General features: G+C 41.6%; 1 protein-coding gene across 2 annotated transcripts in view; it reads left to right on the top strand.

Annotated features, from left to right (window-relative positions):
- ASTN2 (astrotactin 2) overlaps positions 1–17,378 on the top strand; it is a 2,498,474-nt gene that overhangs the window by 1,686,137 nt on the left and 794,959 nt on the right. For both annotated transcript variants that reach the window (XM_085612137.1, XM_085612129.1), the window contains one exon: positions 1,721–1,887. In XM_085612137.1, the coding sequence (XP_085468263.1) occupies positions 1,721–1,887 (167 nt within the window). The remainder of the gene's footprint in view (positions 1–1,720; positions 1,888–17,378) is intronic.

Here is a 17,378-nt window from a genome sequence, read left to right as displayed (position 1 = left end):
CAGTTTTACTAACTTTTCATGCGACAGAGTGCAATAACCAAAGTTGCTGTGCTGGCTTTGCGTTACGTTTGTGATGCAAACCCGATGCAGAATGTTTTGCCCCTGTGTGTTGAGAGGTACAAAAGGGGGTGGTGATGGACGGAGCATCAGAACCAATCAAACACTCACACCCAGTCAACAGATCTGGGTTTGATCCATCACCGTTCTTTAGCCCACTCTGCCACCCCAGTTCAGACATGGCCATATGCAAATCGGTCTGACCCTGTGCCTCATGGGAACAGTGCAGCCCGAACTGCCAAGCCATGCCTTCCCTGGACCGGAAACAAGCTTCCTAGGACCGGTTTCTGGCATTTCAGCCGTCTTCAGCCAGGCTTGCTTGAATCCAGTGGCAAAGTGAGCAAGGGACTCACGTCTGAGCATACCCTGCCAACTTATGGCGAACAAAGCGGTACAAAAGGGGGTGGTGATGGACGGAGCATCAGAACCAATCAAACACTCACACCCAGTCAATAGATCTGGGTTTGATCCATCACCATTCTTTAGCCCACTCTGCCACCCCAGTTCAGACATGGCCATATGCAAATCAGTCTGACCCTGTGCCTCATGGGAACAGTCCAGCCCGAACTGCCAAGCCATGCCTTCCCTGGACCGGAAACAAGCTTCCTAGGACCTGTGTGTTGAGAGGCCAACAGAGAGTTTTTCTAGTTTGAGCACCACTGTTATAAAATTTAACCCCTTCAGTGCCCATGACGAGATAGTCTCGTCATGGAGCGCGGTTGCGCTGTGCCCATGACGAGACTATCTCGTCATGAACCCCGCCCGCTAATGAAACGCCCGGCACAGGGCGTGGAAAGGGCGGGGCACTGAAGAGGTTAAAACAGATCTGTTCAGAGCTTTATCCATTTTGATGTAACAACAAACTGGCCTGTTCTGTTGTAATGCGGTTTTTGTATTTTGCTAAAGGCTAATAAAAAAAATGTTAAAAAAGTATGCACTGTGAGAATCTCTCTTCCATGTACAATTGAAGTTCATAAAGATTCAAGCGTCTTGCTTGTGGGAAGGAAAGTTGCATTGATGCTGCCTATGTTGTACGTTTACTCTTTGCTTGAAAGAAATCTGCTTCGCTTCTGCCTGTGCTCGACTTATTCAGTGTGGATTACACTTGAATTGTTACTGCGTAGTTGGTGCCTGTTTTATGTGTGCGAGGGATTTCTTCACAGTTGATGCCCATACTGAATAAGCTCTCCGTATGTGGGAAGCCTACAGTGTGCTGCCATGCTGTTTCTTTTCCGTGTGTGTGGGTGTGGGATGGAAGCTGAAACTGCTACTGCCCGAGTTGTTTTTCACGGTGTGATTAATACTTGCATTGCGGCTCTCCGTGTGTGTGAGGATCGGATCTGTCCTCATAGCGTGGGTACACCCTGACAGAACCAGACAAAAGATAATGTGTGTGTGCTCGTGTGTGTGTGTGCATGTGTGTATGAGAGAGAGAGAAAGAGAGAGAGAGAGAGAGAGAGCACCTACATGTTTGCAGGGGATCTTAAATTGGCTTTGCTGTGCCTGTTCCTTGTGTATAAGGAGAGCATAGATCTTGGCTCTTACATCTGAGTATGGGAGAAGCCGGCTCGCCGTTGTCTTGCCATTGAAGTAGATGTCTTTGCCTGGGTCAGAGTTTGAGAAAGCTTTCTAACAGCTTACAACTTTATTCTCCTCTCAACAGTGCCCAGAGGGACTCCGGCCGATGAAAGATGGCACAGGCTGCTTTGACTTCTCCAAGGGCATTGACTGTTCTGATGGATTCAACGGAGGCTGTGAACAGTTGTGTCTTCAGCAGACGATGCCGCTGCCATACGACCCAACATCCAGCACCATCTTTATGTTCTGTGGGTGAGTGCCCAACCGGAAGGCAGGGAAGGATGAGAAAGATGGGGTATGTAGACAATGTGTGAGGAAGGCGTTAGGGCAGATCTAGGCCTAGAGGAACACGCAGAATGTAGACGTATAAGTCAGAAACAGAAGCTGAAATTATGGACAGAGCTTAGTGGTAGATGGTGGTACGAGGGTTGTGGAATATATTTAGGTTGTATGGAGCAGAAAAGAGATCATTTATGGAGTGAGGAGAAGATGGAAAATGAATCTGTTCACCCTTTAAGGGAAGGTTTAATAGTTTTGTTAGGAACCACTCTAGGCAACGATGGGGCATCAGGATTTAACCAATTTGAGTATGATCCTTTTTATACAAAAAGTTTGCATTTAAATGTTGTTTTTGTTTGTACGGCTTTGTGAGTGCGCCTTTAAAGAATCACGCTCTTCCCCTGCTACGACATCACCTTTCAATTAGGATCACTGTCAAGCAAGTACACGTAATTGGAGTCAAGGGCTATGTGCTATCAGTTCCTGTGCTGTTGGTGCAGTTCGAGTCACTAGATCTCCCCCTGCTTCCACGGACGGAATGATTTCTCAGTCACACGCACATACACACATCACACGCTGGTGGAGCCCATAACACCAACATTCATTCTCTCAAACTATCCGTGCCTACAGAGGGACATCCTATCCCGAACTACAGTTGTTCACTTGGATAGAGGAAAACCACTTCTACTGAATTACCCTAACCGTTCCTCCATCCGGAGGCCAATTGGATCATTTAGTTGATATTGGATTTGATGGCACTTTTAACTCTCAAATTAATCGGTAAACACTTAAAAAATTAATCACCGACACAGTTCTTCAAATAATGATTTTCTTTATCTAGTTAAAATGCAGGTTAAATCCTAATAATGCAATCTTATCTTTTGTCATATTTACCTATTCTGGCTAATTGTCGTTTTCTAAGTCAGAACTGGTCCTCAGAAAATTCATCAGAGTTCTAAAGTCCCCGTCCTCTTCCGTCAGCATAAGGATCTCTAGCGATGAGCAGCAGCATAGAGTGTAGCATGGGAGAGTCTCGCCTAATTCCCTCTCTAGACTACTAATATTTACACTAAAATGTATATATATCCGTAACATTTTCTCAATTCCCAGGCAAGGGATTGGCTGGATTCAAATACGTCTCAATACATTAAGACACTTTTTCTAATTTTTAACATGTGGAAGAAGTATACTTGAGGCGTATGGCAAAACTGTTCCCAGGTACAAATTGTATCTTTTTGTTGGTAACCGGTAGAATTTCGGCAGTTCATTTGCATTTTGTAACATTAAGTTCAGGTTCAGGGACATTGGCACCTCGCCCAGGGTAGTCTTCATGGGCATGGTCTGACAGGTCACACAAGGGACACGAACAAAGTCAGTGCAGGCGCCTTTCTCCATTGTCCAAATGTTGAAGTCATGTACTTTAGTTAGGTTTCAGTCGGCGGCCATCTTTTGGTAGGCCAGAATAGTCAACTTTAAGCAAAGAAACACAAAATCGTAATTAATACATAGAAATGATTAAAACAGTGTTATTCCCTTGCTAATACCCTTATGTGTATGTATTTATCTAATTGGATGGTGGAACGTCGCACACAATGTGTGTGGATGATGTTGCGTTTATTTTGGGTGCCTGGTAAATACCCTCCTGAGCCAGGAGGTAAAAGTAACGAGAAGAATGCGTTGTCTCCCGTGGGAGTAACGTCCTTTACTCAGCACTCTGGTATTATCAAAATTCAAATAATGGTGATCCAGGGGGTGATAGATTTTTTCACAATAATTTCTTTAATTCAAAAAATATGTTTACTTCCAATTCATACTATTTCTCACATAGTATTGCGTGTTTCTTTTCAACAATTTCACAGTATTTCAGCCCTATGCATTTCGGGCGAACCCTTCTTCAGGGGACTTACATTCTGAACCATCCAAAAATTCAGACAGAGAGGATATCCAGAAACCACCTTGAACGAAGCACAGGAAAGAGTCCGGAAATTCGAAAGAACTCAGCTACTGACAGTACAACAGAAAAATGATACACAAAGACCAGTATTTATTTCTAAATACTCTACCAGAAGTTTCAATATCAAGAGAACCATTTTGAAACATTGGCCACTACTTGTGCAGGAAGAAGAGTTCAAAGGAATTTTTCATAACATCCCAAGATTCGCGTACAAACGCACTCGTAACATAAAGGAACTGCTCAAACCCAAAGAAGATGCCACTAATGTTAAGCACAGAGGAACCATACCTTGTTACAACTGTAGCAATTGTAACGCCATAATCAAGGGCAGTGAGATATTGCATCCATCAAAAGGCACGAGAATAAAACTACGAGTATCAGGTACATGCGACAGCAGTAACGTGGTATACATGTTGAAATGCCCGTGTGGTCTACCCTATGTGGGAAAAACTCAGAGAAAATTAAAAACTCGGATCATCGAACATAAAAGTAACATCAGACTCAAGAACATTAAATCTACGGTCGCCTTACATTTCAACGATCACCACCATAACCCCAGCCAATTACGCTTCTGTATATTGGAACAAGTACCGATTCTACCCGGAAGAGACAATTCTCAACACTTATTAAGAAGAGAAATCTTTTGGATTACCCACTTGAATACACTTCAGCCGAAAGGATTAAATGAACGATTTGAACTACATTGTTTTTTGTAAAATTGCTAAATAGCAAGCTATCAAGTTTATAAACCTGTGACGTTTATCATTATATCGACTCAAATGGTTTGAAATGTAATCACAGTTTTTTCATGCTACTGTCATATTACCCTAATTCTTTGTTATTTCCCCACTCTTGACACCTTCTTAAACATCACTGCACCGGGTTCCAGCCCATTATATCACATCGTCATATCATTACACATCATCTTTTTACATCACGTACTTTAACGCGTAGTAATTTTTCCGCATGTTGCACTCGGACAGCACATTGATATACTGTTTTATGATCCTCCTTTTTACACTTATTTGAACAAATTGCTTTCCTTTTTCCCTTTAGATTCATAATCGGTTCCGTGCTGCAGATGTATTCTACATCTCCCAGCACAAGATTCTTTTTGATTCTCACTCTGAAACTTTATTTAACAAACACACGCGCCACGATTACACTCCGCCGACATATGTGACCGTCTGTCTTTAAAATCATCGGTTCTATTTTTGATCTGGTGAAGCACTTTTACAGTTACAATATATTAAGTACAACTTTTACCTTATGTTATTAAACTCGCATTATTGTAATTACGACAACGAAGTCTATCTTCACTTTTCATCACCACGTGATGCACGAGTCTCTAGATTTGTAATCAGAGGAAGTAACTTTCTCAAACACCAAACGAACGGTTCCACACCGCAACCCATCTGAATTCACGACGGGGTAAGATTGCTTTCAGATTGCCGTCTTTTCACGGTAAACTTATCACTCCGTATCCTTCCCGCATCCATAGTTTACTGAAAAATACCCTGTATATTCTGTTTCAGACAAGTTTCGTGTATGAATCATCATGTCGTGGGTTCCCACGACGGTTTGTTAGAATTTTGATGTTCACATCTCGAAAGGTTAGAAAAAATTAATCACAATTTGGTTTACCTTTTACACGGTTGTTTTCTTCTTCACGATTTTTCGCATGAGCACATCTTGAACTATCGTTTTCTATCTTTTTGTTACGCCCCCGCTGTTAAACTTCTAAACACATTGTAACGGTCTTTTGCACAGACAGCAGACATATCAATTAAGTGCGTAAATCCATCCTCTAGTGCATGAATCTGACACCTCGATAATCCGGTACTCTTCCGCTCACCGCCAACTCTGACTTTCACAAATTATCAATATACTGACCAGCATGCAATTCTTTGAACATTGTATGATATTGGGTGATGTACCTTGTTATCCGAATAAAATGTTTTCTGCTTTCAGAATGTAAGTCCCCTGAAGAAGGGTTCGCCCGAAATGCATAGGGCTGAAATACTGTGAAATTGTTGAAAAGAAGCACGCAATACTATGTGGGAAATAGTATGAATTGGAAGTAAACATATTTTTTGAATTAAAGAAATTATTGTGAAAAAATCTATCACCCCCTGGATCACCATTATTTGAATTTTGATAATACCGGAGTGCTGAGTAAAGGACGTTACTCCCACGGGAGACAACGCATTCTTCTCGTATGTATTTATCTAGCCATATGCAACATTCAAAGCCGTTAATGCTGGTTTATTTAAGCGCAAATCACATTAACACTGCTCAAGCAACACTTATCGTTTTAATATGCATACAACTTAGTTCACTTTATTAATTATAGCCATGCAAATGCATTCCCACGTGTATTTTCTTTGTTAATAAAGTTGGTTTAGTACCATCACATTAATCAATTAATTATTAGAATTAATTATTAATCATTTTAATATGAGCTAATATAAATGGATTGGGTATATAAAAAGAAAACATTTTACCCGCTCCATCAATCCCCCCTTTGGTGATTTTATCACCACAAACAAAACCCACAAAACAATTTATTTCCCCTTTTACAGAAATTCGAGATGTCTTCTTGCTCAATTAAAATTCTGTTTCATCTTCTCTTTTGGTTTTGTCATACCTACTCTCCTTCCATTCTTCCAATTCTATTTCATTAAAATCTCTTTCTTGTTTCTTTTCTTTCTTTTTGTAAATTTCTCGTTTAACCTTCTTTTTATTTCTTCTATATCTACAACACATACATCCTAATCTAAGTATTAATAATATGAAAATCACACAGGTTAATGGAAATAATATTTTCCCTATTATAGTACTACCTAATTTACCTAAAACAGCTTTAATAGCAGCCATCTTATTACTAATTCTAGTCCAGATACTTTCAACCTCCAGTGGTTTTATTTCATCATGCAATTCTGTAATATTCTTGATATAGACTTTTAGATCCCTGCTTTCATCAGGAATGTAAGTGCAACAATGTTGAACCTTCAGCATTCCACAGACTCCACCCTCTTTTGCCAATAAGATATCAAGAGCAAGTCGATTCTGCATAATCATAGCACGCATGGCAACCAGCTCAGTGTTTACGAAAAGAAATCCTCCAGCGGTGCTTATGACAAGCGATCCACTATGGTTGACAATTTCCGAATATTATTTGCATTCAAAGATATTCCCACTGCTGGTATCAAGGCTCCAAAAATATCACCTACAATTTCTAACCAAGTTTCTCTTCTGCTACGCATTAGTAGGTTATTTGGTCCACTATTTTCTACTCTATCCATGTGAAAGATCTTTGGAAAGACCAGGCCAACATAACATGTGCCATACCAATGGTCGGGCAACCTATAGTAAGCCTTGTTCCCACAAATATAGTACAATCCAGGGAAAACTGGATCTTCTCCGCCTCTAAATCCCCATCCAGATGCAATGAAATATGTATCATGACACTCACTTGTCCCTATATAATAATAATCATATTGGGATCTTTCTCTCATAATGCATAATTTGCCTTTCTGTGGTGAATCTATAGCTATGGTTGGTCTAGCATCACCCTTTGTCTCCTTTTTCCCATCTATTTCCCAAATGTTTTCCCCTTCTTCATGTCCCTCTGCATTCTTGTGTATTCTCCTCTCTTCGACCATATCCAAAAAGGTTTTCTCTTCTGTCTTCAAACTGCAAGTTAAATTGTTCTTAAAAATATATTTTAAAGTTAGTTCTTTAGTTTCTATAAAAATCTCTCCTAATACATTAGCAGCCTCGGCTGGATTCAATTCCTTATTCATGGGCAATCGTCCAAGTATATTATCTATATTAGACAGATTATAGTTTAGTTTTCCTACTTGATAAAATATACTAGTTAAAACGCTACATGTTATTCCATAAGTTGCTGGGAGGTGATGATAAGTCACCCCTTCTGAAACAGATGCAGGTAATTGCATACATACGTAGCAATCCCTTACTTCCATTGTTTTTACATATTCATACAATAATTTTGAAAAAACATTACTAGAAAAATCAGTTATTGACCTATCCTTGTGTATATGCTCAGTGCTTGTTCTAAATGGTACTACCTTTTGTGAACTTTTCACTATGTTAGTCATATTCTCAGTATGTCCCGCTAGTGTATCTAAAGTTACTTTGAAAGAGATCAAAAGAGCAAGTACGCTCCAAAGAAGCATTAATAGTCCTGTACAACAACAACATGTATTACACCATCTTCTCATAAAGGTACATATACTCTTGTTATTATCTATGTTAGTCATCTTGTTAAAATTAACCTTGTCTTTTGACTTGACCTCTTCTACTCCGCCTCTTGTAGCTTCCCTACAAGAGATAAGACCTTATCAGGTGATCCAAATACTTCAATTTCTTTTTTCAATCCTTTGTATTTCTACAATGACCTATTTGAAATTACTCAGCTTGGTCTCTCGTCGTTTTTCACTTCTTTCTCGTCATCCACATACAGGATTTCCTGATCTTCCGCTTCTTCTCCGATATCGGATAAGATAACTCTCAGGATTTCTCCTGTTTCTTCTTCCTTTATCACTCTCAGTAAAGTCTCCTCTGGATTTCCTTGACAATCTACCTCTTTTCCTTGTTCAGGCAGTGCCACGTACGTCCATTCAGGCGACTTATACTTCTGGTTTGGTTTTCTTGATCGTTTGTTTGCTTCAGACACTTCTGTCTCTCCCTCTTTCTCTGGATGCTGACTGGTTACTTCATTCACTTGTTCAGCTTCTGAGGGTTTGACTCGTGTCAATCGATATCTTAATTTCTTAATTTTGTTTGGCCAAAGATCTCCTTTAGCATTTCTTCTTGTTTTGGCGTCTTTACTGTTTCTTTCCTCAATCCAAGTTCTCTTTCTTAGAACTCGACCCTCTGGTATTTCAGTTTCACTGTCTTCAGATTCTGTCTCGTTTGGTTTTTCGTTTTCAGCAATCTCTTTTTCCACCTCTTGTGTTGGCCCTACTTCTGTCCCTCCTCGGGTCTCCGGAACGCAATTTTCCTGCTGACTACTTGTCCCTTCACCTAGCTGGGTGTTGCAGTTCCCTACACCTCCTCTGGGTTTTTCCGCAATCTGTCCCTCTCTCTCTGTTTCTGTCCCTTCTTCTCCTTCCAATATTTTCTCAGGTGGAACTTCTTCTACTCTCTCATTTGGTGTAAATGTTACTTCTGACTGGACATTCTTTTCTTTTCTTTTCTTCTTTCTGTGTTCACCATTGGCGTTTTGTTCACCTCCAGAATCTGAACCATCTGAAATCTCTAATCTTTTCCTCAGAATTTCTTCTCTTGGAGTCTGGATTAGTCTTGGCTCATTTTCCCCCCTTTCAGGATTTTCTTTTGACCTTATATTCTCATTTTCGGACTGATCACTTGATTCTGATTCATCAAAATATTCTTTTCCAATACTGTCTGCTGGATTTGGAACTCTCAAAGTGTGACTTGCATGTATCCAATTTTTCAGTCCAGCACACTTCACAGCAGTTGTTGTGGTCAAGATGACTTGCCTTGGCCTTCCCCACCTCGGAACCAAGCAATTTCTTCTTCTGTGGACTTTTATTCTCACCCAGTCCCCTGGGCTCAAATCATGGGCTGGTTTCTTTTCAAGTGTGGTGGCATCCGCTCCAACCTGGTGAAACACAGAATGGACTGCGTCAGCCAGGCCTTTACAGTAATCCAAAATCATGTCATCAGTTATAGTCATCAGCTTGTTGACTGGTACAAACACGTGTCTCATGGCGCGTCCCATGATGATCTCGTGGGGACTCAAACCTGTAGTTCTGTCTGGAGTAGACCTAATGGTCATCAAAACTAGAGGCAAGACATCAGGCCATTTCATTCCTGTGGCTAAACACATCTTCCCTATTCTGTTTTTGATGGTACCATTCATTTGCTCGACCACACCAGAAGCCTCTGGTCGGTAGGCACAATGCAGTTTTTGTTTTACACCTAATGCTTCACAAATCAATTTCATGATCTCATTGTAAAAGTGTCCTCCTCTGTCTGATTCTATGGTTATTGGGAACCCGTACCTTAGGATGAATTCCCTCAGCAAGAGCTTGGCCACTGTAATTCCATCATTTCTTCTAGTTGGGTATCCTTCCACCCACCTAGAGAACAGACAGACTACCACCAAAACATACCTCAGCTTGTTATAAGGGGGCATTTCAATGAAATCTACTCGCATTCTGGTGAAAGGTCCTCCCTCCCGGCCTATGGTGCCTAGACTCACCACAGTTTTCCTTCCAGGATTGTACTGCTGACATATCAGGCATCTTTGACAGAGACTTTCTGCTATCAACCTGAATTTTGCATTATACCAGGTCTGCTTAAAAGCCCTTATCATGGCATCCCTTCCCAGATGTCCTTGGCCATGATACATCCGTGCCATGGTTGACATCATGCTATCAGGCATTACTGGTCTTCCATCCCGATAGACCCACACATGATCTTTTTCCCTGGGTGCACAACCTGCCTTTACCCACTGCTTCATTTCTTCATCACCTGCTTCATCCTGCAACTGCCTCACTTCATCCCATGTTCCCACAACGTTAGTAAACATTATGGAGCAAGAAGACATTTCCTTTTCTTTTGACCGATTTATTGAATATTGGTTTCGGGCACAATACTGAGCCATGTCATTTGCAAAGCGATTCCCGGTAGTGATGTAATCACTACCTTGACCATGAGCAGCACATTTTACCACAGCCAGTTCTTTGGGCATTTGTATTGCCTCAAGCAATTTTCCAACCACTTCTGCATTCCTTATGGGAGTTCCACTTGAGGTCAGGAAACCTCTTTGTAGCCACAATTGGCCAAAGTCGTGGACAACTCCGAAGCCATACTGGCTATCAGTCATCACAGTCACTCTTACATTTCTCCCAAGTTTGCATGCTTTTGTCAATGCCACTATTTCTGCTACTTGAGCGGATTTAACTCCTTTCAAGAGTGATGCTTCTATAACTGCTGAAACTGTGCATACTGCATATGCTGCGCTCAACACTCCTTCATCCGTTCTCAGACAGGATCCGTCCACAAAAAACACATAATCACTTTCTGGCAGTGGAAGATCTCTTATGTCAGGTCGAGGTTTCGTGCAGTAGTCAAGCACATCCAGACAATCATGATCAATGTCCTCTCTTACCTCCACTCTCTCTGCATCAGGCAAAAGTGTAGCTGGATTCACATTCACACATCTTTCCAGACTCACATTGGTTGCACCTAGAATGACCTTTTTATACTTAGTCAGCCGACTGTGTGACATGAACTGTGTTCGACTACTTGTTAAAAGGATTGCCACACTGTGAGGTACAAACACTCTTACTGGATACCCCATCACGATTCCCTCACTCTGCTCTAGGCTTCGGCATGTAGCCGCTACTGCTTTCAGACATCCTGGCAGACCTATCACCACTGGATCTAACATTGACGAGAAATATGCCACTGGTCTCCTTTGCCTTCCAAGTTTCTGTATTAACACTGAGAGTGCACATTTGTTTCTCTCACTACAGTATAGTTCAAATTCTTTCTCATAAGCTGGCATTCCCAGAGCTGGGGCTTCACAAAGACTGTTCGTTAGCTGTCTGAATGCTGCCAATTCTTCTTTGTTTAGTTCAAGGGGGTCTTTAACCTCACTTTTCGTCAATTTTACCAACGGTTTGGCAATCAGGGAAAAGTTACTTATCCACTGACGACAGTTACCAACCATTCCTAGGAACATTCTCACCTCTCTTTGGGTCATTGGAGCTCTCATTCCTCTAATGATTCTGATCCTGTCTATGGTTACTTTTCTCAGCCCTTTTTCGATAGTATGACCCAAATATTGTACTTCTTTTTTACAGTATTGCAATTTTGTTGGAGATACCTTCAGTCCTCCATCTGCCAAATGATTCAGCAAAGCTATGGTGTCTGTTTCACAAGTCTCACGTGTCTTTGACGCCACTAATAGGTCGTCAATATATTGGACCAAAATTGAATTCTCAGGCATGGTAAGACTTTCCAGAGATTTCTTTAGCAACTGATTGAAAATGGAGGGGCTCTCTGTGTACCCCTGTGGGATTCGGCACCATGCCAAAATGCGCTCTCCAAACCAAAATGCAAAAAGCGGCTGGCTGTCATGATGCAACGGAATGGAAAAGAAAGCATGACACAAATCAATTACTGTGTACCATTCTGCATCATGAGGAATCTGATACAAAATTACTGAGGGATGTGGAACAATGGGACAAAATGATACAACAATCTTGTTAATCTTTCTCAAATCTTGCACGATCCTGAACTTCCCACTCGGCTTTTTCAGTCCCATTATAGGCGAGTTACATGGACTGCTCAATATTTCTCTTAACACTCCTTGCTGGATCATTTTCTCAATCAAAGGGGTTACTCCTGCAATTATTTCAGGTGTCAGTTTGTATTGTGGAATGTTTGGGTAAACTGCTCCTTCCTTTACAGCGATGATTCTCACTGGGTCTACGTTTCTCATCAGGCCTACATCTTCTCCAGTGAAATCCCAGACTGCTGCCTTCACTGTTTGCTTCAATTCTGGGGGCAATTCGTCTGGATTGAATATTGCATAGGTTCCAGCAACCTCACACTCTCTGTTAGCTATGGTCATTTTATACAGAACATCTTCATCTGGTGTTTCAAAGGCTATTCCGTCTGGTGTACAGAATATGGTGCAATTCATTTAGCACAACAAATCTCTACCTAGCAGATTCACAGGACTGGTGTCACACACCACAAATCGGTGTATCTTTGAAAATTTCCCTATTCTGACCTTTACCGGTTCAGTAAGGTACGTTCTGATCTGGGTGTTTGATACACCAACTACTTGGATTGTTTCATCCGAAAGAGGAAGATTTTTCACATCTGCTGATCTGACAGTAGCTCCTGTGTCTACTAGAAAAGTACTATTTTCATCATTAACTTTCCCATCTACAAATGGTCCTGTCTGATCTATTTCTAGAGATGCGCCAAGTACGCACCCTGCTTCCTCTTTTCGGCACCATCAATAAATCTCCTCTGACTCACTCTCGTCATTTTGCAGCCAATATTGTGACACAGCGTTTGCGCGTTGCAGTTTGTTTACCTGTTCTTCATTGTAGAATCCCGTCTCCTTACTATATCTCTGGGTGTTCCGGCTCTGCGGTAAGGGCGGTTTTGGCACCTGATTCTGTGGATTAACAGCCTTCTGCTGTTGCGGCGGTGGGCCACTCCCCTCACACTGCACCTGTGGATTCAATGACGGATTTTCATTATTAGTACTTGGTGGATATTTACACTCGGATTTCCAGTGCCCTAACCTTCCGCAATTGTGGCATGGAAACTTCTTTTTAGCTTCTTCTATATTACCTTTCCCCTTTCCTGGGCCAAACCTTGGTTTAATGCCTGGATTATTAGCTTGTTCAACCAGTTGAGCTTCCTGTCTCTCTGCAACTTTCACTTGGGCCCACATTGCCTTTTCTATTAGTTTTCGCTGCTTTGCCTCAATCTCATCACTAAAGTATTTAGCATGCCTTAGGATCTCATCTATTTTCTTGCTCTGCCAGTCAACGGTGTGCTGCTTAATCATGTCCCCAATTTCGGGACGCAGACCATACACAAATCTGTACACAAAATGACTCAGGTCCTTCTCTCCCATTCTGTCATCCCCACTGAACTGTTTGAAAGCTAAAATTAGCCTCTCATAGTATGCGTGAACTGACTTTTTCGCTTCTTGATGTGTTCGATCTATTTTAACCCAGTCTGTTTCTTTGGGAGGCACTTTGTTTTTCAAGAACACCATGACCTGTTCATATTTCTTCATTACCTCTGGGTCTGGTGCTCCTGTTTTGGGATCTCTCGGGTATTCTTTGGTTGGCCAATCTATGACTATCTGGCATTGTGCCCACAAGTCTGCGGGCACTATTATATCAAACAGACTATTCAGATCAATCCATAGCACTTTTGACAATTTAACAAATCTGTCTACCTGTCTGTACCACTCGACTGGCTTTTCCCGTAATCGAGGGAAGTCATTTGTAAATGACAAAATGTCCTGTCTGGTCCATGGGACATGCACATATCCCCCTCCTGGAATCTCTCTCATGGGGAACTCTGTCACCACCTTATCCTTTTCTCTCACAGGAAACGCTGGAAATGTTCTGTCTGAGGTGTCATCCCGCTTCCTATACCACCTGCTTTTCCATTTGTCCACATCTCCCCATTTCCTTAACACTGTGATTATATCCTTAATCTGGACTATTCGTCCTGCAGGGTTCAGATTTTCAATATCTTTCTCTGTGAAATCCACTCGGTATGGCTTTTGTAAAGCTTTTACCTTGTCCATGTGAATTCCCATTTCACTTGCTATTTCTGCTAGTCTGTCATGCAAATTCTTTGCTCTCCAGGTGACACTTTTGCACAAAAACAATAGTTCTTCATCCTGGTAATTTTTCAGCGTTTCTGTGGGGATTGTCCCTACTATTAATTCTTCTAACACCATGCGTAATTTTGCCACATCAATAGTTTGGGATTCTTTCTCTTTTCCCTGTAGACTCTTCAACCATTCACTCAGTTCATCTGTAGTTATACCTACTCATTTTTCTACGTTGCCTGGTTCTGTCATTCTCTGTGGTTCCAATATTGATCCTCCTGCTATTCTGTCCCTTTCTACCAAATCAGGACTATAGAACGGGTTATTTGACATATTCAATCCACCTTCGCTCATGGTTTGTCTCCAAGGATTTTCCCTTGCTTTCATTTGAGGCTGTTCCGTTTGTCTACTGCTTACATACGGAACTGTTAGTCCGTGCTCACTGTCTTTCTGCTTCTCAAAAATAGGCATAACAGGACCTATAGTCACAGGGACAGTAACTGCTTCTAGATTTTTCGTCAATTCTCTTATTTTCTCTGTCAGCTCTAATGTGGTTTTTGCTAATTCCCTGGAATTTCCACTCTCTACCCTATTTTCCTTTCCCCGTTCCCTAAGAGAGTTCCTTCTCTTCACCTCCGGGGTCACATCTTCTGTCTTAATGATTCTTAGAGTCTCCCTCACTGGTGTATCTGCGGTTGGCATTTCTGATTCCTGCCTGTACGGAGGTGGGCTTTTGTAAAACATATCATCTAAGACATCGTCATCTGTTTCGTTTGCCCCATACCTCCGGGTTTCTACATGGTTTTTCTTTTCTAAACATTTTCTTCCCTCACTTTCCCCTGCAGTTCTAACTGGAAACAAGCCTTCAGTCATACTTGCGTCTTGCCACCTTTTCATTCGATCACAATGAGTTTCGCGATCGTTTGGCCGTCCGAACATATATCGATACCTACTGCCATTTCTCTGTTTTTCTCGCTCATGCATCTCATCTTCCCACTCGGTCAGCGCCTCAAACTGCGTAGGTCTAGGTCGCGGATCTAAGTTCATCATCCTCTCCCGTAAATTCCTTAATATTGCCAAATTAAAGGAACCATCCTCTGGAAATGCTAAAACTCCATCTTCCTTTGTATACTTTGCCCAATTATCTAACCAGATGCAAGTATGGTACCCATATTTCGCAACCATTAAGGATGCGGGGGTTTTCGCTGGAGGAAGTAACTGTCCTTCCCTAGTCACAATCTCTTTGTCTTTCACAAACCAATTCTTTAATTTACTGAACAAAGATTTTTTCTTTTTCTCGGGTGAATGATAATACATTTTCCTTTCTTTCTTGAACCCTTTAGTCTTTTCTGCAACTGTACGATCTTTAGTCCAATAGCAACGCAACTCTTACTCATGCACCAATCTTGGCGCGTCTACGTCACTGTCACAATCTCCAATCCTTGCGCGACTCACACTAACGCACCAATCCTGCAGCGTCTACGTCACTGTCACAATCTCCAATCCCTGCGCGACTCACACCAACTCACCAATCCTGGAGCGTTTACATCACTGACTAGCTGTCCAATCCCAGCGCGGTCCTCCTGACGTCGGCAGTCGCGGCCGCAGCTCCTGCTCCTGACTCCTGTCTCCAGTCTACCCCTCCTTTACAAAACTACTCGGTAGACTTTGTTTCAATTTTACAATAATTGTTAGTTACAACGTACAAACATCTCTATTGTCTGCTCCGCTAACCACAGAATAGTAAAAGACCTTTCCCACAAGAATTCTGTTTTCCCGAGAGCAGCGCTTACCTCTGCCCTACTACAGAATCATTACGTCCGTTGACAAAGTAGCGCATCCCTCTACTTTACCCTTCTATCAAGCATCAATTAACTGTTTTCTCCGGAATTAAGACACATGCTCCTGAGAAATAAATCTAGAGTTCCGCAATCAATCCGAATGCTATTTCATTCACGCACTTTTACGCAAGAGAATATAGTTCATTCACACAGAATCCTGCCTTTTCCGAGAACAGCGAACAGTCTGTCCTACTACAGAATTATAACATACGTTAACAAGGCAGCGCTTACCTCTACTTTGTCCTTCTAACAAGCTCTGAGAATACCTGCTACCTTTTCAGTGATAAGCGTTATCGGTATACCATTTGGTTTCCTGGTACCTAAGACCAAAATTTCACAGGTAACCCTTTGCTATCATTCACACCTTTCTCACACAGAAATATCACTAATGGTAACACTCGGCAATGCTACCAAATCGAACCCAGACAATGTGCCGTGCAACTTCAAATTGTCACACGTTTCTCCCGTGTACCTACGGGCAACCACAATTCAGTCTTTCCCCAAAGCAACACTTACCTCTGCTTTGCTACGGAACTGTAACAATTCCCGACTTCCTTCCTCCCAGAAGCCGTACAGACGACATAGAACTCAAGACGACTTCAACATATAGTGTTAGTACATATATCAATACCAATCAATAATCGATAAGCTATATACATGCCAAAATCATCAAACCAAAACAATAAAAACCATCTCTAGCTACCAGAAATACTGGTGCAGTTCGAATCACTAGATCTCCCCCTGCTTCCACGGACAGAATGATTTCTCAGTCACACGCACATACACACATCACACGCTGGTGGGGCCCATAACACCAACATTCATTCTCTCAAACTATCCGTGCCTACAGAGGGACATCCTATCCCGAACTACAGTTGTTCACTTGGATAGAGGAAAACCACTTCTACTGAATTACCCTAACCGTTCCTCCATCCGGAGGCCAATTGGATCATTTAGTTGATATTGGATTTGATGACACTTTTAACTCTCAAATTAATCGGTAAACACTTCAAAAAATAATCACCTGACACAGTTCTTGAAATAATTATTTTCTTTATCTAGTTAAAATGCAGGTTAAACCCTAATAATGCAATATTATCTTTTGTCATATTTACCTATTCTGGCTAATTGTCGTTTTCTAAGTCGGAACTGGTCCTCAGAAAATTCAACAGAGTTCTAAAGTCCCCGTCCTCTTCCGTCAGCATAAGGATCTCTAGGGATGAGCAGCAGCATAGAGTGTAGCATGGGAGAGTCTCGCCTAATTCCCTCTCTAGACTACTAATATTTATAC

The sequence above is a fragment of the Triturus cristatus genome, chromosome 1_2, assembly GCF_964204655.1.
Source record: "Triturus cristatus chromosome 1_2, aTriCri1.1, whole genome shotgun sequence".
Taxonomy (NCBI): domain Eukaryota; kingdom Metazoa; phylum Chordata; class Amphibia; order Caudata; family Salamandridae; genus Triturus; species Triturus cristatus.
The sequence above is the reverse complement of the archived record's forward strand: the minus strand, read 5'-3'. Positions and strand labels throughout refer to the sequence as shown.